This window comes from Aquarana catesbeiana, linkage group LG09 (genome assembly GCF_042186555.1).
Source record: "Aquarana catesbeiana isolate 2022-GZ linkage group LG09, ASM4218655v1, whole genome shotgun sequence".
Lineage (NCBI taxonomy): Eukaryota > Metazoa > Chordata > Amphibia > Anura > Ranidae > Aquarana > Aquarana catesbeiana.
In genome coordinates this window covers 306,788,661-306,815,066 of record NC_133332.1, presented here as the reverse complement: position 1 = coordinate 306,815,066, position 26,406 = coordinate 306,788,661, and the positions used below count along the sequence as shown (strand labels likewise).

Below are 26,406 nucleotides of genomic sequence, written 5' to 3'. Positions count from 1 at the left end.
GGTTCCCGATGCCGATCCAATGTCGGCCCCTATCCCTGTCTGGTCACAACTGACCCTGGACTAGATCAACATTTACACGAAGCTACACAACTCATAAATCATTCCCTCTCCTACAACACACTTAAAGCCTACCAGACAGCTTGGAAGGCCTTCAACAAATTCCTCACGTCCTGCAGTAAAGGACCAACAGATATCAAGCAGGTACTGGCCTTCACTGCACACTGCCACACGCAGTTGGCCTTATCCTACAATACCATCCGGCTATACCTAGCCGGCATTCAACATTTTATGGCGCTTGAAGACCCCACGAAATCTTCACTATTCTCATCTCACGCTATACGAGCCGTTTTAAGGGGAATCCAGAAACAACAACCAGTCATCAGCACTAAGCGCTTGCCCATTACGGGACCCATCTTTAGGGACATGTCAACTATTCTGGCTACCTCGCCATTCGGTCTGCTCCGCAGCACGGTCTTACAAGCAGCGATATATCTAGCGTATTATGGGTTCATGCGCCCTGGCGAATTCACCTCTAACAAACCCACAGACCGAGTACTACGCAGACGACACTTACTTAGATACCAAGACCACTTCATCCTGCACCTCGAGGTCTCTAAAACCCAGCAAACGGGCTCAGGAGCGAACATTCACCTCTACAAAACCGACAACAGCTGGTGTCCAGTCGCCGTACTCAACCGGCTCCTGTCACTCCTGCCTGAACAGCCAGACAGCAGTCCCCTTCTACCGTTCCCAGTTAAACCCTTAAACGCCTCTCAGTTTGTGGAACACATAAGAATACTTCTCCGCAATCTTCATCTTAACCCTAGTCAGTATTCCGGACACTCGTTTCGCATCGGAGCAGCCTCCGCGGCATCCCGCCACGGGGTTCCGGACCACATCATCAAAAGACTGGGCAGGTGGAAGTCAGCCTGCTTCGCCCGGTATATCCCCAACCCACAAACAGAGATGGCACAGGCATTCTCCAAATTGGCTCAATAAATAATTGAAAATCAATAAAATCATAACCCTACCTGAATGTTTTTGCCCCCTTATTTTGGCATACCGGCCATTAGACCAAGGCACACTTTCAGGTCCATTTCATATGCTAAGTCCACACTTTCAGGTCCATTTCCGATGGTAAGTCCTATCTTTACTGTAAGTGGTATTCATGTACATACCGGACATAGGGCTCCAGCCATAAGTAGGAAGGCCAGTATGGTGGCCTGAATTTATGGGAGGAGCCCGGGGGGTACTTAAGCAGCCCGCTCACCTGTGGTGCTTGTCGGTTTCCTGTGCGCGATACCCACCCTCCCATCCCCATTTCACAGCATTTCTCAAACTATTCATTTCATTCATTTCTCTTACAGAATAATCATTTCTTAAACCAGGGTATGCCCCCTTATTTTGGCATACCGGCCATTAGACCAAGGCACACTTTCAGGTCCATTTCATATGCTAAGTCCACACTTTCAGGTCCATTTCCGATGGTAAGTCCTATCTTTACTGTAAGTGGTATTCATGTACATACCGGACATAGGGCTCCAGCCATAAATATATATATATATATATATATATATATATATATATATATATATATATATATATGCATATAATATAAAAAAAATCAGAAAGGGGGAAAAACTGTTTCACAGCATTGTATCTATATATTGTGTAGATACAATGCTGTGTGCTGTGCAAAAGTTTTTCCCCCTTTCTGATTTTTTTTTTATATTATATTTATATATATATATATATATATATATATATATATATATATATATATATATATATATATATATATATATATATATAATACACACACATATATATATATATATATATATATATATATATATTTATTACTTTTTTTTTTTTCCAGTTGTCGTCTGTGTCCCTATTGCGGAGATTCGCCCTCTCTATTTGTCCTGGTGACCATTGTCAATGAGACAGAAAAAGTCATAAAAACTCAACTTTTTACAAACTATTACAAGAACCATTGACCGGTGACACTGGTTTGCCAACATATTTCCCCTTTTTTTTACTTTTTTTGTGTCGTTAGGGTAGAAAGTGAAGGGGAATCTCCCCAATAGGACAATGATAAAAAAAAATACTGACAGAATTGTAATATATATAATATATGTAATATATATATATTTTTTTTTTAAATAAATATTTTGGTAAAAAAAAAAAGATAAAAGCCGTTTGGCCAGCTCGGGTGATATTCCTAGATAGCCAATGCCCAAAATCAAGCCTGAAACGGAAGGACTGATTCATTATAGTGGACATCTCAAGAGACTTTTTTTTAGTTCTTTTTTGTAACAATAACAATTAAACAGGGACAAGGGCAGTATTGGTATCAGATAGTGGTGATGTCATTATTCACAACAGTGCAGAAGAACGAGGAAACCAGTCTACTAAAATTGACCTGGTTAACATTGTGATGCACTGTGGAAATTCTCGACAGTAATCGAGAAAAAAGGTTCCCGCCCTGGGAGGTATCATTTGCTATAAAGCTGTCACCTGCAGACATTCTGTCATCTCAGAGAACAGAGCAGCTTCTGCCAAGCAGGTAAGTCTCTTATTATTGAAACTGATTATCTTAGAGTTAAACCATCAGAGTCTTGGTATTGCTAGGTACTAGGTAGATAGATTACTAAGTAAATAGATTCTTAATTTTTTTCTTTTTCTTTCTTTTCTGTTTTCAATATCGGAGTGAATGGACTAGACAAAAACCACATGCGCTGTTAGAAATTTATACACTCCATCCTCCTCCTTCAAATTTTCTTGTCACTGCGATTCAAAAAGAATGTCAATTTGACCCCATAAATGATTAGAAAAAGAGAACGTTCTTACAATGAAAAGTGTCTACTGAAATTCAACTAGTGCAAATCCAGCTAAAAACTCTTCTCTAGAAAAGTACCACCAAAGTTAACTTTATATCCCTTTAGTTAATATCTTTTTAGAGTACGGTGTACAGATTTTAACAGTGAGTGAAGAAGGATAAAGAGTGAGGTAGACCTCTATGAAAGTGAGTATTGAAAAGGCACGATGAAGGCCACACATAACTGAGATATGGCCCTCAAGGTTTAGGGATTCTTCATTTTAAATAATATCAGTGCTACCCGGGTGAAGATTTGGTATTCTGCAAATGCTTTTTATATACAAAACATAGATCACTTAGATCCCTAATGCCAAACCCATGACCAGGGGTCCCTTTGGCAGTTATATTGCAGCTCTTAGAGCCCCTGCAGGTGCTTGCTTAGGACAGTGAAGGGAGAATATTCTGAGCAGTTATTTGGTTTGGTTGGTTCCTTTCACTCTTTCTTACTTTTTTGTGTGGTCCATCCCTCTTCTTATTTTAGATTTTTGGTCCTTTGACCTTTTATAATGGATTTTGCTGTAGCACAAGTAATTTTTAAGTAGGGAGCAGAAATGAAGAAGCATTGCTTTGTAAAAGGTCTGTAATAGTGGGGGTAGTAGGAATGGTTTACTCCGAACCCAGAATTTAGCTTTCATTGCTTTCAATGACATTGACCCAAAATGACCATAAGAGGTCATTGACATTGACCTAAAATGACCATGAGAGGTCATTGACATTGACCTAATATGGCCATGGGAGGTCATTGACATTGACCTAATATGGCCATGGGAGGTCATTGACATTGACCTAATATAGCCATGCACCCATATCAGGTCAATGATGTCACAGGCATCCCTGCCTCTTTGTGTACGCCAACTGCGGGGGTTTTGGAATCCCCCACCTGTAGCTCATTGCCCCAGCAATGACATCTAACTTCCGGGTTCAGGACTCAAGCCCAAACCCATCCCATGCTCCATGTAACTTTTTTTCCAGCCTATTACCAAATCCTGAGGCATATCCTCAGTCTCCAACTATAGGTGGCCATACATGGATCGAAATTTGGTTGGTCCCTGCTGATCTGGCCGAATTTCAATCCATGTATGGGCAGGCTGATTGTACCCAAGTTGATCGATGGATCGACTTAGGTACAACCAGCCTGTTGGATTTTTGGTATGTGACTACTGCCGGCGGCTATAGCCACTAACAGTAATCATTGTGTTCTGCCAGCCGAGAAGGCTGAACACAAAAACGCTGCAGGAGGCTTTCCCCCATGAACACTGAATGTGTTCATGGGGGAATTGAGTGATTTTCTTTCCTTCCACCTATGGTGGAAGGAAAGAAAATCAAATCAGCTATGTGCTATCTATCTCTTGCAGTGTGTCTGCAGTTTCTGACAGTTTTCTGTAGTATATAGTATTACATTCACTGAACATTATGTTAGTCCTTTGGCCATGTTTAGAAAGTTGACCACCATTGACTTAGATCATTGAATACTAGCTTGTGGGTTGGTTGGGTGGGTGGTTGGTTGGTTGGCTGGCTGGGTAATTGGTTGGTTGGTTGGTTGGGTAGTTGGGTGGTTGGTTGGTTGGTTAATTGGATAACACTGAAATTATAGTGTATGTAAAGTCATTTTTTAAAATTTAAATAGAGTATGGAAGTGTGAAAAACCCTGTCAGGTTTTTATTGGTGTCTATAACTAGGCTGGGGAGGTTCACCCTCTCTATTTATCCTGGTGTCCTTTGTCACCATTACGGAAAATGATAAAAAAATTCAAGACGTGAGGGTAAATCTTCCCAGGGAGTCACCTGTTCTTTTGAAAAAGAAAAATCTAAGAAGGTATTTCCCCCTTGCTTTGAAGAGATTCCATCGTACTTCCTGTTGTGTCTTTGACAAGAAAAGTGAAGGGAATTTTCCCTAATGGAACACAAGACTGCGAAAGGAAAGAAAAAACCCGACTGGAGTCTTAACCATACAAAACTAAAAAAATACTTTACATACATTTTACGAATGAAAAATGTGTCTTTTGTTGCACCAAGCTAAGAAATATTCAGGTCCAGATACAGATTTATTCCAATTACAGATTGTTTACAAAGCCAATGCACTTTGAGGGCTGCAGCTCCCCCTTCACCAGGCTAGAAGAACAAGCTAATGACGAATGTTGTGCTAACCCAAAACATTGTAAAAAACACCCTTGGAAAGGGTCCATTGGAAAGACAAATAACTAAGTTAATAGAGCGGTTATAAATTCTGAGGTATGCTCTTAACACTCACTAGAGCAGAAGATGCTACTTGGATGGGCAATGTTAGGTCTATTACAGACATTACTAAATGACAGACCGCGGTCTGGATCTGGACCAGGACACTGTCCCTTTCAGACCGCCACAGTCCCGCCATTTAGCAGCCGGTTCTTCCCACAGCATCCGCCACCATCATTATCACAGCAAAACAGAGAGCTGGAGGCAGAGCCATTCCGGACAGAAAGCAAGAGCTAGAGCTAGCTAGCAAGAGCTACTGGCGTTAACTTTTCAAGTCAACCAGCCCGTGATTGGTTACTGGGATGCAAAGTGGTCCTAGCAACCATTAATCAACTCGTTAATCGGAAAAGTTATTTCTGGCAGCTCCAGCTTCTGCCCCCCATCCAAAATTGTTCTGACTTCAGCTCTATGCTCTGCTGTACACCTGAGTAAAGGTAGGAGAACAAAAGGGAAGAGCTGCGGGGGTCTGAGATGTGAAGTGGGGGGGCAAAGCTGCAGGGGCTGTGATGTAAAGTGGGGAACAGAGCTACGGGGGGCTGTGATATGAAGGCGGAAACAGAGGACACCACTGTGAGGAGGCAGAGCTGTGAAGGGGTTAAAAGACGCCACTGTGAAGGAAGGCAGAGGACACCTATTGGGTGGTGATGTAGAGCGGGCATGAAAGGGGGCAGAGGACACTACTGTGGAGGGGGGAGGGGTTATATGAAAGGGGGGCAGAGGACACTACTATGGAGGGGGTAAGGGTTATAGGAAAGGGGGGCAGAGGACACTACTGTGGAGGGGGGGAGGGGTTATATGAAAGGGGGGCAGAGGACACTACTGTGGAGGGGGTAGGGGTTATATGAAAGGGGGGCAGAGGACACTACTGTGGAGGGGGGAGGAGTTATATGAAAGGGGGGCAGAGGACACTACTGTGGAGGGGGGAGGGGTTATATGAAAGGGAGGCAGAGGACACTACTGTGGGGGGTGTGAAGGGGATGACAGAGGACACTGCTAGGAAGGGGGGATTTTGATATGTAAGGGGACTGAGGATGTAAGAACTGGATTGCGATATAAGTGGAGGGGGGGGGGGCTGTGATGTGAAGGACCCAAGTCATCACACAAACATGCGATTTGGACCTCTGCTGGTGGAAGAAAACTTTAGTGATCAGACCTCTGTGAATTTTAATTTAATACCCCTGGTCTATGACATTACAGAACAAGTCCAGTTGAACGCGACTAACTACTACTAGCTGTATACCATGACCTGAATATATGAGAAACTTCTAAGACCTGAGTGGTAAAACCAATGATAATGACATCTAATCTGTTTTCAGGAACCCCAAATCGGTGCAGAAGCAACTCCGAATAAATATATATTTGGGGGTGGACATTACAGTTTTCGACAAGTCCTTTTTGTGAAGTCTCTATAATGGAGGGGTTTCCTGCTGTGTTCTACAGCGAGCCGGCGGCGCTGGGACTACTTGCCAATGCTGTCAGTGCTTTCCTCGTTTGTATGCAAAACTTCTCTCTCTTCAACACCTCACTTGCCATTGGCGGAGTGGAAAATATCCTTGCAGGTAAATATAAGGCCATGGCAGTTTGCCCATATACACAATATATTATCAAAAGTATTGGGACGCCTGCCTTTACACGCACATGAACTTTAATGTCATACCAGTTTTCGTTTGTAGGAGTTTAATATTGAGTTGGCCCACCCTGCTATAAGAGCTTCAACTCTTTTGGGAAGGCTGTCCACAAGGTTTAGGAGTGTGTCTATGGGAATGTTTGACCATTCTCCCAGAAGCGCATTTGTGAGTTCAGGTACTGATGTGGATGAGAAGGCCTGGCTCTGTTTCATCCCAAAGGTGTTCTCTCAGTTTTAGGTCAGGCCAGTCAAGTTCCTCCACCAAAGACTTGCTCATCCATGTCTTTATGGACCTTGCTTTGTGCACTGGTGCGCAGTCATGTTGGAACAGGAAAGGGCCATCCCCAAACTTGTGTTCACAAAGTTAGGAGCATGAAATTGTTCAAAATGTCTTGTTATGCTGATGCCTTAAGAGTTCCCATCACTGGAATTAGGGGGCTAAGCCCAACCCCTGAAAAACAACCCCACACCATAATCCCCCCTCTACCAAATTATTTGTCCTGACCTCAACCCGATAGAACATCTTTGGAATGAATTAGTGCAGAGACTGCTAGCCAGCCCTTCATGTCCACATCATTGCCTGTTGTTCTGGAAGAATGGTCAAACATTCCCATAGACACACTCCTAAACCTTGTGTACAGCCTTCCCAGAAGAGTTGAAGCTGTTATAGCTGCAAAGTGTGGGCAAACTCAGTATTGAACCCTACGGACTAATATTGGGATGCCATTAAAGTTCTTGTGCGTGTAAAGGCAGGCGTCCCAATACTTTTGGTAATGTAGTGTATATTTCTGTAATAAAGAAGTGGTAAAATTATTTATATTTCTCATCTTAATTTTTATAGGTGTCCATCTGATATTGATTGGCGGTATCACCCAGCTCATTGCCGGATTCCTGTCTTTCAGAAAGTATGACCATCTAAGTGGTACAGCCTTCATAGCCTTCTCTGCATTGTGGAGCAGCTATGGTGCCACTCGTATCATTGTTGGTACAGAATCAAACACCCAGAACAGTTCACTAGTGCCGGACTTTCCTCCGATTCCAGTGCAAGAGAGTGCAGTGGCTGGGCTTGTCTCTTACATCATGATTGCATTTATTCTGGCTTTCTGCTCAGCAACAGTTAACTATATCATGCCTTTTGTGTTTGGAGCGCTAACACTAACACTGATTTTTGAGGCGGTGGGCCTGTTCGGTCGGTGGGCTTTGGTGGTCTCTGGTGTGCTTGAACTGATCATCGTGTTGTGTGGACTTTACGGAGCAGCAGCCCTACTACTCAAAGGCATCACCCAGAGATATGTGCTTCCAGGCTTCGGCAATGCCCTCTTTAACGTCCTACTTTTTGGATCTGCCAATCGGAAGACTTCCAAGACCGCAGGAGAAGAGAAAAAGAAAAATACAAAGTATGCTGAGCCAATGGCCCTGGGCTACCTCTGCAACACCATCTCTCCTTTCATCATGGCATTCTACTGCTTTGGTTATATGAAGACTTTTTATGTAGGCGCCATCTGGATCAGCATCAATGTCCTGTCTCAGCTGCTTTCCAGTTACTACAGTTATCTGAGGGATGACGTCTACCATGCCACAAAGTTTGCTTTCCACTCTATCTTCTGGCTGGTCAAGTCATGGGAAGAGTTTACCGCCACAGTTGTCCTCACCTCTACAAAGGTCTCAGATAGCAGACAGCTACTGGTTGGTGACTGGTTCTTCCTGGCTTCAGCTTGTGTGTTCTGCTTTTTATCACTGAATAAGGACACCCTTGAAGTAGCACATAATGTTGCATTTGCTCTCATAACTGTATCCACCATTCAGCAAATCCCAAGCCAAGCTTACTATATATTCTTCGGAGTGACTTGCAGTTTGTTTACCCTGGTCTCCCTTTACACAACGTTTGCCAGCCTTGTAAATTCCATAGCGGAGAAAGTTCTGATACCCATTGGAAACATAGTGATATCAAGTGACAAGCTCCAGAAAGTGCTGCTATGGGGCAGACAGTGTCTAAAGAAGCCGGGACAGGAGCTAACGGTCAAAGAAAATATCAGCTCTCTCTCTTCGGACCCTCTCTTCTACATATGCAATGGTTTAGCTGCCCTTGCTGCTATCCAGAGTTCTTTAAACTACTCAACCCAAGCACATTTATCAATTCCCTGGGTCCTTATACCTGGTGCTATTATACAACTATACATTTGCAGAATCGACGTCCAAGGGGGAAGAAGATTTGGCTCAGTTCTTCCATTTTGTTATTCTGCTGTCTGGGCAACCTGGGTGTGGCTACGGTTTGCAGGTATGAAATAGACCACATTTCTAAATACAAAAAAGCATTATTATGTGCTTATTGAGGAGTACTATACATGTTCTTTAGAACAGATATCCTTTAACGGATGTCCCTTCCCTCCTAGTGCCCCCTAAGTCTTATTTTGCCCTGTAGTGATAGAAAATTGAGTGCCAATCATGTTTATAGAGCAAGGTCTCAGGAGACTATTGAGCAAAGGATGAATCCCTTGAAGTAGCACATTAATGTATTGGAATAAATGGCGCCCCCAACATTTTTCACTCCACCCCTCAGAGCTCCCCATGATTAAGCTCCGAGGGGTGGAGCAAAACACATTGGGAGCATGGCCTAGTGGGAGCCCAGGCCATTTATTCCAATACCAGTGCATCTTCATTGGTTGTGCAGCTTCAAGGGATCCATCCTTTGCTCAACAGTTGTTTGGAGCCGAGACAAAGCTCCTTCCCTGGCCTGCACTTACAGTGGTGGACACAGGATTGCTTTCCCTTGTAGCCTGAGCGTCACACATTTTCCATTACTGGTTGCACTCTGCAAGAGCAGTTGCTCCAAAGCTTAGTAAATGTGCAGAAGCTCTGCTGACTTTCCATCCTCCAATCATGTACAAGCGAAAATGCTGTTGTTTTCAATTTTCCTTGCACGTGATTGTGTATTCTTTGCAAAGTTAAGCCTTACCTCATTTACTAAGCTCTGGAGCAACTGCACCTGCAGAGTGCAACTGCACTTTGCATAGTGCACAGCCTAACTGCCTTTAGTAAATCAACCCCTGGGTCCACCTCCATTATCTTCAGTCTTGGTGCACTCTGGATCAATTACAACATCTACTTTTTCAAAAGAGCAAGGAATGGGGGGAGTGTAGTAGAGCCAGCTCCTCTGAACCTGGGCTGGGCCCAATAAGTTCAACAGGGAGTCCAGCGGCAGAGAAGGGACTTTTTAAACACCTTTGGGTGCATGCACAGTAATGCCACAGTTTGTGGCTCCCAGTGGTTTAAATAAAAGTTCCCCAGACCCCATCAGTTGAGCGGCAGGGGCCAGGGACAGAGAGGGGACTATTTTGTGAGCAATGGAGTCATTTTCTGTGCCATAGCTTCTGACCATTAAATTCTGTCCTCTTTTTTTATATGTCAGGCAGGCTGTATGGGGGAAGCCCTGACAGGTAGGCTGTATGGAACCCCACAACTTCTAATGGCAACCCTGCTTACCTGTCCTCACTCCTTCCAGACCTTTGCTGTGTAGCTCACCGTTCTCCCAGTCTCCCAGTCAGGCAAGCATGGAAAAATCTCTACCCAACTCTACAGAGAGGCTATCTCTACTAAGAATTTTATTAGTGGATTGCCATAGGAACAAATTGGATTTTATCGATTCCTGTCCAGAACAAGAAGCTGCTTGGTCTTGACTTTACAACTACCAGTGGCCCATATAGCTAAAATCTGGCAGTAGCATGGACAAGTGTGTGTGTAAAACTTTTATGCAAGTGCTGGGGAAGGTAGAGGAAGGTAGAGGGGGTCAGTTAAAGGATAACCACACAGAAATATTCTTTAAATAGCACATTAAAAAAATATTAAATACACAAAATAATAAATATGAACCATTGCCCATTTTTTTCTGTAATTAATAAAGTCTAAAAGATCATATACTTTTTCCTAGGTCCTCTGCTAGGAATTGCTTCAAACAATGATGCTGGGTTCACAGTAGGAGCGATTTCATTTCTGGTAGTCAACATCTTCATGATTGCCTTTGGTGAGTATTACATTAATATAGTTCACATTTTTTTTCTTCAACAAAGAAGTTATATTTCTTAGAGAAAGGTAGAGAAGGCACTCAAGGGACTTCCAACTGAGAATCCAAGAGAGCCTTGGTGTAATAAAACAAATTTATTGTCCTCTTCATTCTCCTTTGAGAAATCAAAGAGTAGGAACTCAAAGGACTTTCAACTGAGAATCCAAGAGATATTGGCAGAGACAGAGATTTTCACAGATTGTCAAAATGTGGGCAAAGTTAATACCTGAGCACAGTTGGCCTGTATTCAGCAGCTCAACCCAAAGACAGTGATCCCCCCCAAAGAAGACATTCACCCAAGTTGAGAAATCCAAGTGTCAATGAGAGTGCCAAATAAAAAATCATTGGGAGTCCAAAGATTTTTTTTGTGCAACTGGTTACAACAAGCAGGTCAAAAGACAGTAAAGGCTTGTTTTTCATTTGACGCTCTTTGACCTATTACATTCAACTCAAGAGAATGTTCTCTTCGGGGGGGGGGGGGGGGGGGGGGTGTCTCTGTCTTTTTGGTGAGCTGCTGAATAATGGCCATTTGGGGTCAAGAAAAACTTTGTCTGCATTTTGATAACCTGTGAAAATCTTAATAAGATACCATTATCTCTTGGATTCTCTGTTGAAAGTCCTTTGAGTGCCCATTCTCTTGGATACTCTTGGATTTTGCAATGGAGAATGACGAAGACAATAAGTTTGCTTTATTACACCAATGCTTTAGTGAGTCACATCCTGCCTTTATCATGGCCACCATAAAGGTGACTCTACGATTTTACAATTAAGTAAGGTCCTCCCACTTCAGCGCCTTATAATACCCTAAGCTGAAGCCCTCCTCAATTACCTTTGTTACCTCCTATAATGGTGTCCTCTTCCTGCATTGTTTACTTTTTTGGCCAGATAGACCTAGTGTGGCGTTGCCCACCAGTATAGGTACAACCCATTCTAGTCTATTATCTTAGGGGGCTGGGAGCTTTTTACCTTAAAGTGAAGGTGTCCTTTAAAAAAAATATTTCTTTCTATCTGTGCATAAATGCACTTAAAAGAAATATTTGGGTAGCTGTCAGTTAAGGCTAGTTTGATGAAAACAAAATTGGTAAATTGTGGACAAAATAATTTTCCTTGAAATCTCTCATCCCTAAAAATACCCTGTGTTAAAGTAGAGCCAAAACTTCGACTTTCTAATTTTACAAGATGTCCATTTCTGAATTGATAATTGATTATTTTATTATTATATTCTGTTTCCATGACATCAATATGAAGGTTTTTTTGGGTTTGTTTTTATCTAGCCGCTCATGCCAACACTGTCCTACTACTTGTCGGTGTGATGATGGAGGCCGTGATAGTCAGTTTTCTGCTCTTCACATTGGAGAAGCTTCCTCTTCAGTATGAAAGTAAGTGCTAAGTACTTGTAATGGACTGTTGGGTAATTATATAGAAGGGGTATAGTATACGAGGGTATTCTGAAAAGTTCACGGCCTGACATGGAAGGAGTGACCAGACAGACATGAAACTTTATCACAAGCCACTCTTCCTGAGGTTCAGCATTGAAAATGGCACATACACGCTATATGGTTTTTGTGTGTTCTTTGCAAACAATTGGTACCCCCCGCAGGCAACTGCTGCTTTACACTCTCAGAATCCCAGAATGCTTTACCCACTGATGGAACACTCTAAGGCTTCTTCTTCCACTTTCTCAATCTTCAACTAGACTATGGGGGGTGCCAACTGTTTGCAAAGAGTGCATGAAAACCATATAGCATGCATGCACCATTTTCAGTGCTGTGATAAAGTTTCATGTCTGTGTGGTCACTCCTTCCAAGTCGGGCATTGAACATTTCAGAATGTTCTCATAGTATGGATATTAGGGTCATTTGTTGGAAAGATGGCCCTCAACTGCATTTAACAACGATCCTTCAATTAGCTTACCATTTTAACTGTGTTTAGGTTCTTTTGAATGTGAAACGACTTGTTACATTATTTTATTTCATTGGATAACCTGAAAGCATTTTCAATAATACCTTATTAGTAGAGTTGGCCATTGTTGAACTTTTGTTGACAATTGTTGATCATTGTTGATCATTGACTATTGTTGAACATTGACCATTGTTGACCATTGTTGATCATTGACCGTTTTTGAGCATTATTACCCAAGATTGACAATTGTTGACCATTGGTGATCATTGACCATTGGTGACCTTTGTTGTTTATTGTTGACCATTGACCATTGTTGACCATGCTGGTCATTACCCCTTCCCGCCCCACCCCAGGGCCCCTTTAATAGGTTCTTGTGGCACGTGGATGTTATAGCCTACCCTCTTCGTGTCACGTTATGTAGAAAGCAAAGGTTTAGGATGCAAGCACTCAGGATAACTCGATCCCCTTCTAAAGGCTTTATACATTTCTGAAAAAAGGTTCTGAAAACCACATATTTAATAATATTTAAACCAATTAAAGGTATCCCTTAAAAGCCAAACTTTCTGCAAAAGCACAGCATAGCATAGTAACTTATCCAAAGTGAACTCCAGACAAAGAGCTAAATATTGAGATGAAATACATATAATGGAGCTGTTTTACCTGCCAAAGGATTTGAAATTATTTCTACCAATCCCAAGATTTACGCTGCTCTTCTACACAGCCCAGTCCTGTCTGGCAGGACAGGAGAACTGATTTTTTTTTAATTTGTATCTCTGTTCATCCAGAGAAGGCATATTTTAATATTTTTTAGTTAGACGTTTAAAAAAAAAAAAAAAAAGACATGTTCATGCCTTCTGCACTTGTATTTATTCCTGGCTAACATGGTAAATATCCTTTTTCACTTGTCCATGCAGCCCTGAGCTTTACACAGCTCTGACACGAGGCCCAGCCCAATGGATGACATCACTTACAGTAAAGTTCACAGTAGTGTCCTCTCTCCACCCGCAGCCTGCTGATTGGACAATAAAAGAGCAGCAGTAGAATTATCTCTTTGCACACTCTGCTCTTCAATCCTATCAGCATATTTGCATGCACCTCACCTGATTAACTTCCAGTCATGCCCCGCCCTCTTACAGCATTAATTCTGCTGTGCAGGGGATTGCAAAAATTGCTGTAAGATACATTTCAATTACAATACTATAAAAAATAACAATTACAATATTTTAAAAAAGCACAGGTAAAACTCTGCATCGCAAGTACTAAAATCAGATTTCTGTCCTTATTTGATACATTTTTTTTATTCATATTAGGTTAATTTTTTAAAATTTAAAATAATTATTAAATACTTATTAAAAACAATTTTAAATATTTTTTAAGACAATTTTAAATAATTAAAAAAATTTTACTTGTTGTCACTAATACTGTATTTATATAAAACAAAGCTCCTATATTTGTGGCTATTTCTATGCATTGTAATAATTTGCACTTTTATACATCAGGCCTGTTGCCTAAGGCTTTCTTTCAGTAGGCTCTTCTATATTTATATTTATCTATATTCATGATCCTGTTCATGTTCCCATCTCTCTAGTAACCGTGCTGGCCATATTTAGCATCATCTGCATCTATGGCTTTTTGGCTTCTCTGGCAAACTGCTTGTTCAACAAAGAGCTCATCCCGATGGGACCTGCAGTATTCAAGGTATTGTCAAATGTAAAAAAAAAATCATATGCATTTTCAATTAGAAATAGGGATGAGCGGAGCGATTTAGGCAAATATTGATTCCGCCATCTAAAATCTTACTGATTTTTCTGTTGGTAAAAATTCCTTACATTGCAGCTTATTATGCTGCTTAGGTGATATTAACTAACTAAAAAAAAGAAATAATAAGCTACATTTTTTTTCTTTATTTCTTTTCCCCCTCTTTTTTATTGTATTTTATTATGTATTTACTGTTGCTTCAAAATTTTTATTATATTTTAAGAATGTCTGTTTTTCTCTTTGTAAAAAAAATTATAAAAATTTTAGAGGTTAACCACTTGCATGCCTACCTGTAATACCCCTTCATTAACAGGCCATTTTTTAAATTTTCGGTACTGTGATACTTTAACCGACAAGTACTTAATTTTATATAATTTTAATTAACCGACAAGTATTTAATTTTAGATAATTTTTTACAGGCTTCTTTTTTTTTTTTCAAAATGTATGGTCTTTTTTTTCCCTTTTTATAATAAAAATTTGAAAAAACCCAGCAGCTTTCTTTTGGTGGTATTTATTAGGTGATGGGTTTTTTTCAAATTTTTATTATAAAAAGGGAAAAAAAGACCATTCATTTTGAAAAAAAAGAAGCCTGTCTCCATTACTTACCGTTAAAATAAAAATGCCAGAATAGTACAAAAAAATCCCAAAAACAACCCTTTTTTGGAAAATGGAAATGACCTAAATGGAAATTAAGGTAAATAAATTCTCTAATTTTGTCTTTCAGAAAGAACCAGAGAAGAAGGAACAAGCTTCCAGTTCATGCGCCCTGCCAAAGTCTCATCGTACAAGTGGTTTGAGAACAATAGCGAATATATTAGAGGATGGAGGGGTGTGTGGGATTCCAACAGACACGGTCTATGCGCTTGCGGCTTCTTGCAAACACCCAGAAGCCATCAGTAGGATTTACTCGATCAAAGTAAGAAAAACATTTTCACTGTCGTCATTAATTAGTTTCCTGGACTATATAAGTATATAAATAATTAAGCAGAGTGCATACAAGTAGATAACAACGTTGATCTGCCTGTGTCTTCCATGATATCATATAAACAGTTAAAGTAGAACTGAAGGCAAAACTTTTTTTTTTTGGATAGTGTGGAGAGGATTAGAACCCCTTTCAGGTTTTTAATTCTGTGTGTCCCTGTTAGGGAGATTCACCCTCTCTATTTTGTCCTGGTGACCATTATCACAGAGAGTGAGCATAAAAGAAAATTTGAGTTGTATCAAAAATAGGAATAGGTGGGAAACTTTGAAAAGGGGACATTCGTTCTGGTGACAACCATGGGATTTCCTACAATTTGAAGGGATTTCCTCTCACTTCCTGTTGTGGCTATGTTACAGGAAGTAAAGTGAAATCTCCCCAATGGGACAGAGATGGCAAAAAAACAGCTGACAGGAGTTATAACCCTTTCTTACGCTATCCATTTATTAAACCAACAAACCGGCTTTGTGATTTGATGTCTAACAAACTACACATGACAATGGATGGATTTACTGGGTTAATGTATTTTACAAGACATGTTCAGAACCGCATATTGCTGCAATACTAATATATTTGGGTTTAACTCGTTTGTAAATTTTATTCAGGGAATACTAGCAATTTACATGCAGGTATATCAAAGTTTTTTTTAGACAGCTGACTATCACATCTAAATGAGCTTGTTGGACATCCCATCCCAAAACCATGGTCATTGATATTGAGTTGTTCCTCTTTTCTATCCCAGCCTCCACTATTCTGGGAAGGCTTTCCACAAGATTTCAGAATGTGTCTATTGGGGATTTGTGTCCATTTTGGAGGTCAGCTTCTGATCTTGGAAGAGAGAGCCTCGCTCACGATTGGTGCTCCAGTTGATTCCAAAGGTGTTCAGTAGGGTTAAGGTCAGGTACCAATGTTGGATGAGAAGACCTGGATCACAGTTAGAGTTCCAATTCACCCCAAAGGAGTTCAGTAAGGTTGAGGTCAGGTACTGATGTTGGATGAGAAGACCTGATCTTAAAAGGTGTTCAGTAGGGTTGAGGTCAGGTACTGATGTTGGGCCTAGCTCACATTTAGCGTTCACATTCATGCCAAAGACTGCGGTCAGGGCTTTGTGTAGGACAGTTGAGTTCCTCCACACCAAACTGTCCAAACCATGTCTTAATGGAGCTGGCTTTGTACACAGGGGCACAGTCATGCTGGAATAGAAAAGGGACTTCACCAATATGTTACTACAAGATTGGAAGCAACCAATTGTCTAAAATGTCTTTGTAATCTGTAGTACCAGTAACAGTACTCTTACTGACCACCTTTTGGGATCCATCAGCTTCAATCTTGTTCAAATTTGCACTCTTGGTGTTCCAAGAGAATACTCTTGGAACACCAAGAGTGTAAATGTGAACAAGATTGAAGCTGATGGATCCCAAAGGTGGTCAGTAGGGTTGAGGTCAGGTACTGATGTTGGATGAGAAGACCTGATTACAAAGGTGTTCAGTAGGATTAAGTTCAGGTACTGATTTTGGAGGAGAACACCTGATCCCAAAGGAGTTCAGTAGAGTTGAGGTCAGGTACTGAAGTTGGATGAGAAGACCTAATCCCAGAAGATGTTCAGTAGGGTTGAGGTCAGGTTCTGATGCTGGATGAGAAGACCTGATCCAAAAGGAGTTCAGTAGGGTTGAGGTCAGGTACCGAATGTTGGATGAGAAGACCTGATCCCAAAGGTATTCAGTAGGGTTGAGGTCAATGCTCCAAGTAGGACACTTGAGTTCCTCCTCTGTCCAAACTGTGGTTTTATGAAGCTGGCTTTCTATACAGTGGCACAGTCATGCTGGAATATAGAAGGGTCTTCACCAAAATGTTACCACAAGATTGGAAGCAAGCAGTAGTCTAAAATGTCTTTGTAATCTGTAGTATTAACAATATTCTTTTGAAGTCCATCATCTGGAGGCTGTCCACATATGTTTGGCCATATAGTGAATATATGACATATAAAAGGGAGTCCATGTACATTAGGACTGAGAATATTTTGGGCTTCCTTTACAGTTCATTTACTGATACATTGGCTTATGTTACAGGAAAGACCTTCAGAAAAACCTATTTGCATCTGCATTTCCAGCCTGGATCAGCTGAGGGTCATAAATCCCCCTTTCAGCCCTCTTCTATGGAGATTCATGGACATGGTATACCCCGGAGGGATAAGCTGCATAGTAAAGAAAGGCGAATGGCTCAAAAGATTAGGTAAGTGATTTGCAATATTGTAATACAAACCTGTCATTGCATCAGTATAGTGCCTGGGGACATTTTGCTGCTAAGTGCACCCAAGCTGAGTGGAAGCTGTTGCAACACCAGGGTTGGTCTACTAAAGGCAAAGAGATTAATTACTTAGTGAAAGTGAATGACAGTAAATAACCTGCGTTCATGTTCAGTACGTGGGAAAAAAAAAAAAATAAACAGATTTTTGCAAGCACATGATTGGTTGCTTGAGGTGAACACAGCTTCATCGTATTTACTAAGCTCAGTGAATAACAGTGGCGGCCCATCCATTAGGGGTGCCTGGGCTCCACCCCCTCTCTCCGCACCACCCCCTAATGCAATGGATAGATTCATGCTTAGCATGAATCTATCTACTGCCGCCATGGCCACCCCCTATTCATGTGTCCGGCACCTTTCAGGGCACCGGGCGCATGAATTACAGCGGCCATGTTTTGTTTTTTTTAAGCACCTGATTAGAGCCAGAGGTTCTAATAGGCTTCAAAATAGGGTGGGCCTCAGGTCGCAGAGAATGCCCTCCGATCCCACCCAGGTGTCTTACAACAGCGAATAAATACTGTTTGCTGCCCCCCCCCAAAAAAATGTCCACGACCGCCACTGGTGAATAGTCTTTGCTTTAGTAAATCAACCCTTTGGGCGAATAGGCTGATCAATTTGCAAGAGAGCCTATTGAATGAGGAGAAGCTCTGCTGAGGTCCATCATTCAGCTGTGTGCAAGCAAAAATCTAGCTTTTTCATTTTTCATTTCATTTCAAGTGATTGGGTATCCTTTGCAAAGTCAATTTTCACCAGATCCACTAAGCTAAGGGAAATTTCCCTTGCAAGGTGAACGGCCTATTTGCCTTCAGTAAATTGTCCTTATCATAATAAGAGATGAGCAAAACTGAGTTTTCAATTTGCCAAAATTTTGTCAAAATTTCTCCATTTCAGCAAAATGCAATGGGGAAGGAGAAATTCAGCTGGTGTAAGATGGTTAAAGAGACCCTGTCACCAACTTAAAATATTGCTGGTAAAACCACAGAAGAATCAAGTACTTTAAATACTAAAAGTATTTTTCTTTTCCATTAGTACATTTTCTTTCTCTAAATGGCACCTTTGAACTTGCTCGAAAATTTTGACTAATTTAGGAAGAGTCAACTCCCTATCGAGTACCTTTCCTCTTCTAGGAGTGTCCAATTATGCTCCTTCTTCCTCCCTCCTCTTACCATCTTATGTAATCTTAACCCCTCTCAGCGGATGGGCCTTGGTGCCAAGCGGTCGCAAATTTGCGTGAATTGGGGTGAATGCAGCTGTGCCAATAGCGCCCGCCCTGCGTGCTCCCGGCACAGTTACTGGTGGCTAACGGAAAGCTTACAATCACTACTTGCGATCTGGAGCTTTACGATCATAAGTCCCGCCCCCGCCTCCCAGCTATTTCCATTTCAAAGTACCTAAAGTTCTTTTTGTTTGGCTGTATCCTTGATATCCTAAAAAACAAAAGCAGAAAACAAAACACACATATACTGTATATGCTCATAAACTTATGAAACCAATTCAGATTCCCTCCTGGCCAAATGGTGTGGCTAATGACAGCTATTAGCACTTTGCAGATCTTCTTGCAGATCTTCCTGCTCACAGTAGACAAATTTCATTTGTAATACAATAATGAGTCACGGTGTACAAGGTGAAAGCAAATTAGCTAAAGATTATTCTACGATACCTTAGTAAACCTGTCAACAGTAGCTGTTCTGATTCTGTGTAGTAAAACTTGAGATAGTTTGTATTAATAATTAAACTACATTTCACGCTCCATTGAGTTTAATGGTAAAATGTTGACTAGCTTCCCTAAGGCCTGACATAATTTATGTGCACACTGTCTGGGATTCCAAGAATAAAAATACAGAAAGGAGCGCTAGACCAAAACTGGTTTAAAGAACTCAATCAAATTTTAATTGCTGATAAAAAAAAAAGTTATATAAAAACAGCCAAGGCGTTTCGGGGGCAACACCACTTTCCCTTCACCAGTGGGTTCAACACAGGATAGAACTTGGATGTACTCCGTGTCCATCAAAGATCTCACTGGTCTGAATTAGAACCCATATTGAATTGTACACATGAAGTAACACCTTGACAGTAGTTGCTGAGCAGCAATGGAACTGCCACAGTCCGGGGTCAGGCTTGGAAAACCAATAGCTATTGCAGTAGAGAGGCTCCCATCAACCAGAAGAATAAGTACACAAGCAGGTCACCCTGGCAGATGATGTGGGCTTACCTGAGATACGGGGTCTAAGCACTAACTGGTATTCACCAGAGCTCCTGATGGTAGAGATGGGTTTTGCTGCATGTTAGTACCAGGTCCTCAGGATCACCCCACTCAGAGATGAGCGAGCCAGGGTCCAATAGCAGGTAAGGATCAAGCAGAAGCATAGTCAGTAAAGAAGCCAAAGGTTGGTAACAAGTGGGATCAAATGGAAGAGTAGTTGAGAAACAATCCAAGGTTCATAACAAATGGTTACAGGTTGGGATCAAGTGGAGGAGTAATCGAGGAACAAGCCAAGGTTGGTTATGAGTGATGGTGAAGATACAGATGATAGAGATACGGATGGCAGTAGAAGAGAAAGGCGCAAGAGATTGGCTGGAGAAGAGCACAATAACCTGGCAAAAAGGAAATGCAAAGGCTTGGTTTAAATAGGAAATTCATGGGTGGAGAAAGGAGTTCAAGGTTTACGAGAACCAAGAGACAAGGCAAGATTGTTCTAAGAGATCAGACAGGAAGCTTTCCAGCGTTTCAGGTGGCTAAGTAAGAAGAGCCACTGCCAGACACAGCAAAGGTCTTGGGTTTTTGATCCCAGTCCTGACAGGACGTTCCGGTGGAGACCATCCAAGGTCTATCCTATTTTGATCCCTGATGAAGCAGGAGTGGTTGCCACCGAAAAACATTGGCTGTTTCTGTATGACCTTTTTACCAACAATTAAATTATCTTGGACTCTTTTATCCGATTTTGGCTTAGTGCTCCTTTCTGTATTTCTATGCTTTGGGTTGGTGCCCATCGGTGGGGGGAGCCTTGATCTGCAGGAGCTGAATCGCCAAAGCTATTGAGCTTGTTTGAAGTTTTCCTTAATCTGGCTACACATACAAGTCCAAAAGTTCCCAATGCCTTTTTGAGTATGTTGTTCTGGACTGTTATCCTGTGTTGAGCCCTGATGAAAATGCGTTATTGCAATATTTGTATATAACATATTTACCAATCTGACTACACTTGGAAGTTCAAACGTTCCTCTTTGAGTATGTTTTTCTAAGTATGCTGTTTCAAGAATGCCTGTGTACTTGTCACCCTTGATGACCTGCCAGTACATTTTTTAGTCGATTTGATATACTCTAACTAGACTATGCTTTGTAGGTGTGGGACCCGCGTATGAATATGTTGGGACACCGGACTCCATCATGATTAGAGTTCCTGACCATTCCGTCACAGCCCATCTTACCGATATGACGGGACCGTTGGCGATCACCTCTGCCAACCCCAGTGGAGAAAGCGACAGCACTCACCATGATCATGTCATATCGTAAGTAGCAACTAAGGCATTTTATATGAGAATTTTTTAAGACAATGTAAACTCTAAATGAATCAAATTTAGTTTGCTGTGTCGATATGCATATAAATAATAATTGCAATTTTTTTTAGATTATTCACTTTTATTTCATTGTTGCTGCTGATCTACTGCTACCCCTTTCCAATCCCTTCCCCTTTAAAATCACGTCAGCAATGGCTTCATAGCATTTCATGTTATAATGCGTATTACTGTATATCATGCTTTATTTCACCCCCCTCCTTCCCCAATTGCTGTAATAAGTTTTTTTTTCCTTTTAAAACAGACGTTTAAGTGAAAAACTTGATGCAGTTCTGTGTGATGGTAATTCTAATGAGCTTGTGGGATCAACTGTAGTGATCTGTACCAAAATAGATGAAGGTAAATATTATAAATCAATAATTATTATAATTAGTTAGCAGTGCTAAGAAATGAAAATGAATGAATAAAAATAATTCTAGAGTATGAGGCCAATGTTCCAGATCTTTGGTTCTTGGGAGAAGCCCACCCATCAATTACATGCCTCATTGAGATATCACTAGTACACATTAGTCAAATAAATCAATCGGTACCCAAATATATCTACCTGTCAGAACCTGGATCACCTGCTGGTGGCACTGTGCTTCTCATAGTGGAAGGCTGTAGTTTTGGTGTCCACCAGCAGGTGTCCCCCAGGAGCCAGCAGATCCCACTAATTAGTCTCCACCTGATGCTGGCTGCTGGGAGGATATTTAGGTCCTCCCCTACTAGTGCCGCTCGCTCCAGTGTTTTGCTGCTGTCAGATTCTGTTTGCCATTGATCCTGATCTTGCTCCTGCCCTGTACCCTGTGTCCTGTTGTTATAGTAGTAGTTGGCATACGCCCTCTTCCTTGGCTCAGCCACACCAAACTTGTACAGGGCCACAACACTGCCTGCTTCCTACCAACACAAAACCTGCTTCCCCTTGTTGCTGATCCCAATTTATGTTCCCTCTTCCCATCTGTTCCCCACACCTCCATTTTTCCCCTGCTTTTCTGTGTTCCCCATTTTACTATACACTACATTACCAAAAGTATTGGGACGACTACCTTTACACACACATGAACTTTAATGGCATCTCAGTCCATAGGGTTCAATATTGAGTTGGCCCACCCTTTGCAGCTATAAAAGCTTCAATTCTTCTTGGAAGGCTGTCCACAAGGTTTAGGAGTGTGTCTATGGGAATGTTTGACCATTCTTCCAGAAGCGCATTTGTGAGGTCAGGTAATGATGTTGGACAAGACTGGCTCGCAGTCTCCGCTCTAATTCATCCCAAAGGTGTTCTATCAGGTTCAGGTTGACTCTGTGCAGGCCAGTCAAGTTCCTCCACCCCAAACTGGCTCATCTATGTCTTTATGGACCTTGCTTTGTGCACTGATCCAAATCATTTGGTGGAGGGGGGGTTATGGTGTGGGGTTGTTTTTCAGGGGTTGGGCTTGGCCCTTTAGTGCCAGTGAAGGGAACTCTTAAGGCGGCCGCATACAAAGACATTTTGGACAATTTCATGCTCCCAACTTTGTGGGAACAGTTTGGGGATGGCCCCTTCCTGTTCCATTATGACTGCGCACCAGTACACAAAGCAAGGTCCATAAAGACATGGATGAGCGAGTTTGGGGTGGAGGAACTTGACTGGCCTGCACAGAGTCCTGATCTCAACACTATAGAACACCTTTGAGATGAATTAGAGCGGAGACTGAAAGCCAGGTCTTCTTGTCCAACATCAGTGCCTGACCTCACAAATGCGTTTCTGGAAGAATGGTCAAACATTCCCATAGACACCCTCCTAAACCTTATGAACAGCCTTCACCGAAGAGTTGAAGCTGTTATAGCTGCAAAGGGTGGGCCAACTTAATATTGATTCCTATGGACTAAGACCAGGATGCAATTAAAGTTCATGTGCACGTAAAGACAGGCGTCACAATACTTTTGGTAATATAGTGTATATCTATCAGAGGAAGTCGTACTCCATTGTATATCCATCAGAGCCAAGCCTCACTGCTATTGATCCAGCACTATCCCACACAAATCGGACTCATAACCACAAAGGCTAGAACGCTAGAAGAAACCACAGGGAGCAAAAGCTTCTCAATTTTTTTGTAATAAAGCGATTTGATTCCAGGATATATTCTCTAACATGTGTCTGTCTCTTTTCAGGATCGATCACCATATTACGGGAAGGGTGTGTGCCAGCTGCGAAAATAATGCAGATCTTTGAAACTGCTAAGAACATGGAACACAGTGTGTTGTAGAAATAACAAAAAGTCGAAAAAAGGACGCGTGTTGATATGAAGTAAATGCTACAAGAAGAATGCGGGCGTTCTTAGCACTAATTTATAACATTATATTGTATTTTATTATATTTTATTGTATTTTATTGTATTTATTGATTTTTGTGATGACACACGGGTGATTCTGGCTTGTTATAAAATGGTTGTCTGTGCGCCCCTATGGAATCGCTCCCTCTGTAGCCAGATGCAGCGAGATGTTCTTCTGTCGCTGGCCCCAGCGCTAGCGATGGGAGCGACATTTCGCTGTCTCAACTACAGAGGGCGCAATTCCATCGGGACAAACTGGCCACCTCTTGGAGATCCTGCCACTGCTGATTCTGACAGATTGTCAGCGACAGGATCGCTAGTGACAGAGTCACCTGTGCGCCATCAGTCTTATTGTCATGATTAAAAATATTGGTGTAAACTGATTTATTGCAGCTGCTTCCTACAGAAGTACTGTGGTATTAATTGTAATGTTTGATTTTTTTTCCCTCTTTGCACTAATTTTTATTGTTTTGCAATAAAGAGGTCTTACAAACTAATGTCTCTTGGTCTTCCTAAATTATAATATATATAAATAATAATAATAATAATAATAATAAATAATAATAATAATAATAATAATAATAATAATAATAATAATAATAATAATAATAATATAAATAATAATAATAATATAAATAATAATAGTTATTAGTATGATCATTATGATTATTATTATTGCATTATACTAGTAGTAATAATAATAAATAAAAAATATTAATTTGATTTTATTTTCTATCTAATAATATTTTTATTATTATTATGATTATTATTATGATGATGATAATGATGATGATTATTATTATTATTATAATTCCAATCAGCCCAAACCATTTAATTTTTACAATTAAAAGCTTTTGATTTTCATCTGGTCTAACCAAAGAAGCTACAGTAAACTTTGCGTTTGGCACCACTCATTTTTTTGCGCAGTTTGTCATGCGTAAACCATGCAATGAAACACACAAATGCTACCCGCATTTAGGGTGCCATTAAGAAATAATGGCGCCACCAACATGATGCATTTTTTGCGCCTTTCCGGAAACACAGGCACAAATGGTCCCAGTAGGCCTAAAAACGCACTTCTGGGCCTGGGAAGGCTGAAAATGGCCCGGGCAGGCCAGAAAAGCACTCCTGGGAGGCCGTATCACTCAGGTGTGGATACAGCCCCGGACACCTGAAACATCTGCTGTAATGTGAAAATGGAGGCAAGACTATAGATATGGAGGCTGTTGGTACAAAGTCTACCTGCCTGGATATCTAAAAAATATAATATAGTGGGGATGAGCGAGTTTGGGGTGGAGGAACTTGAGTGGCCTGGCTTGCAGTCTCCACTCCAATTCATCCCAAAGCTGTTCTAACAGCTTCAACTCTTCTGGGAAGGCTGTCCACAAGGTTTAGGAGTGTGTCTATGGGAATGTTTGACCATTCTTCCAGAAGCACATTTGTGAGGTCGGGCACTGATGTTGGACAAGAAAACCTGGCTTGCAGTCTCTGCTCTAATTCATCTCAAAGGTGATCTATCGGGTTGAGGTTAGGATTCTGTGCAGGCCAGTCAAGTTCCTCCACCCCAAACTCGCTCATCCATGTCTTTATGGACCTTGCTTTGTGTACTGGTGCGCAGTCATGTTGAAACAGGAAGGGGCCATCCGCTTACTGTTCCCACAAATTTGGGAGCATGAAATTGTCCAAAATATCTTTGTATGCTGACGTCTTAAGAGTTCCCTTCACTGGAACTAAGGGGCCAAGCCCAACCCCTGAAAACCCCCACACCATAATCCCCCCTCCACCAAATGAACCAGTGAAATGATGATAGACCAGTTTCAGCATATTGCCTGTTATTAATCTCCTACATAATCATATCTCAGCCTTCATATAATGGACTTTATAGTTATATCAATAAATGTTATTAATTTACATTGTAAAATCGTTCTCTGCTGATAAATAACTGCCATCGAGGCGCAGTTACTTTATTAGCTGAAAATAACTGGAGACAAAACTGACACTTTAATCTCCAGATAACATTGTATTTATTTTATTTTTCTATTTATACATACAATGTATTCAATGCTGTGCTATGTGGCTAAATGTGTAAATTATCACACCTATATGAGTTTTTGGCCATCTCATTCCAAAACCATGGCCATAAATATGAAGTTGTCCCTCCACTTCTAGCCATTAATATAAGGATGATCCTCCCTGCCCCCGTGGTCATTATTATGGAGTTGCCCCCACCTCTCCCACCGTGGTCATTAATATAAACTTGTTTGTGCCCTCCTACCATGGCCATTAATATAGGGTTGCCCCTCCCCTACCCCCCCAATTGGTTATTATTATGGAGGTTCTCCTCCCCTCCACGATAGCCATTAATATAGACCTGCTTGTCTCCTCCTACCATGGCCATTAATATGGAATTGCCCATCCCCTACCCCGATGACCATTGATATGGAGTTGCCCCTTCGCTATGGCCATTAATATGAAGCCGCCCCTCCCCTCATGTCCATTAATATAGGGTTGCCCTTCCCTTACCCCCCATGGCCTTTAATATGGAGTTACTTCCCCCCTCCCCTCATGGCCATCAATATAGATTTGCTTGTCCTCTGCTACCATGGCCATTAATATGGATTTGTCCCTCCCCTACCCCCCATGATCATTATTATGGAGTTGCTCCTCCCATCCCCCCGATGGCCATTACTATAGACCTGCTTATCTCCTCCTACCATGGCCATTAATATGGATTTGTCCCTCCCCTACTCCCTTTTGCAATTAATATGGAGTTGCTCTTCCACTGCCCATTAAGTCC

At 41.4% G+C, this 26,406-nt stretch overlaps 1 protein-coding gene across 2 annotated transcripts in view; it reads left to right on the top strand.

Annotated features, from left to right (window-relative positions):
- Nucleotides 1–24,106, top strand: part of LOC141108705 (uncharacterized) — a 112,251-nt gene extending 88,145 nt beyond the window's left edge. The window contains exons 1-11 of one of the 2 annotated variants that reach the window (XM_073600574.1): nucleotides 2,493–2,569; nucleotides 6,432–6,674; nucleotides 7,584–9,020; nucleotides 10,671–10,763; nucleotides 12,077–12,181; nucleotides 14,293–14,402; nucleotides 15,187–15,378; nucleotides 17,511–17,673; nucleotides 21,087–21,252; nucleotides 21,563–21,657; nucleotides 23,449–24,106. In XM_073600574.1, the coding sequence (XP_073456675.1) occupies nucleotides 6,527–6,674; nucleotides 7,584–9,020; nucleotides 10,671–10,763; nucleotides 12,077–12,181; nucleotides 14,293–14,402; nucleotides 15,187–15,378; nucleotides 17,511–17,673; nucleotides 21,087–21,252; nucleotides 21,563–21,657; nucleotides 23,449–23,543 (2,604 nt within the window). In that variant the 5' untranslated portion in view covers nucleotides 2,493–2,569; nucleotides 6,432–6,526 and the 3' untranslated portion in view covers nucleotides 23,544–24,106. Of the gene's footprint in view, nucleotides 1–2,492; nucleotides 2,570–6,431; nucleotides 6,675–7,583; nucleotides 9,021–10,670; nucleotides 10,764–12,076; nucleotides 12,182–14,292; nucleotides 14,403–15,186; nucleotides 15,379–17,510; nucleotides 17,674–21,086; nucleotides 21,253–21,562; nucleotides 21,658–23,448 lie in introns of those variants that run through there. The other variant, XM_073600575.1, reaches the window with a different exon arrangement.
- The last annotated feature ends 2,300 nt before the right edge of the window (nucleotides 24,107–26,406 follow it).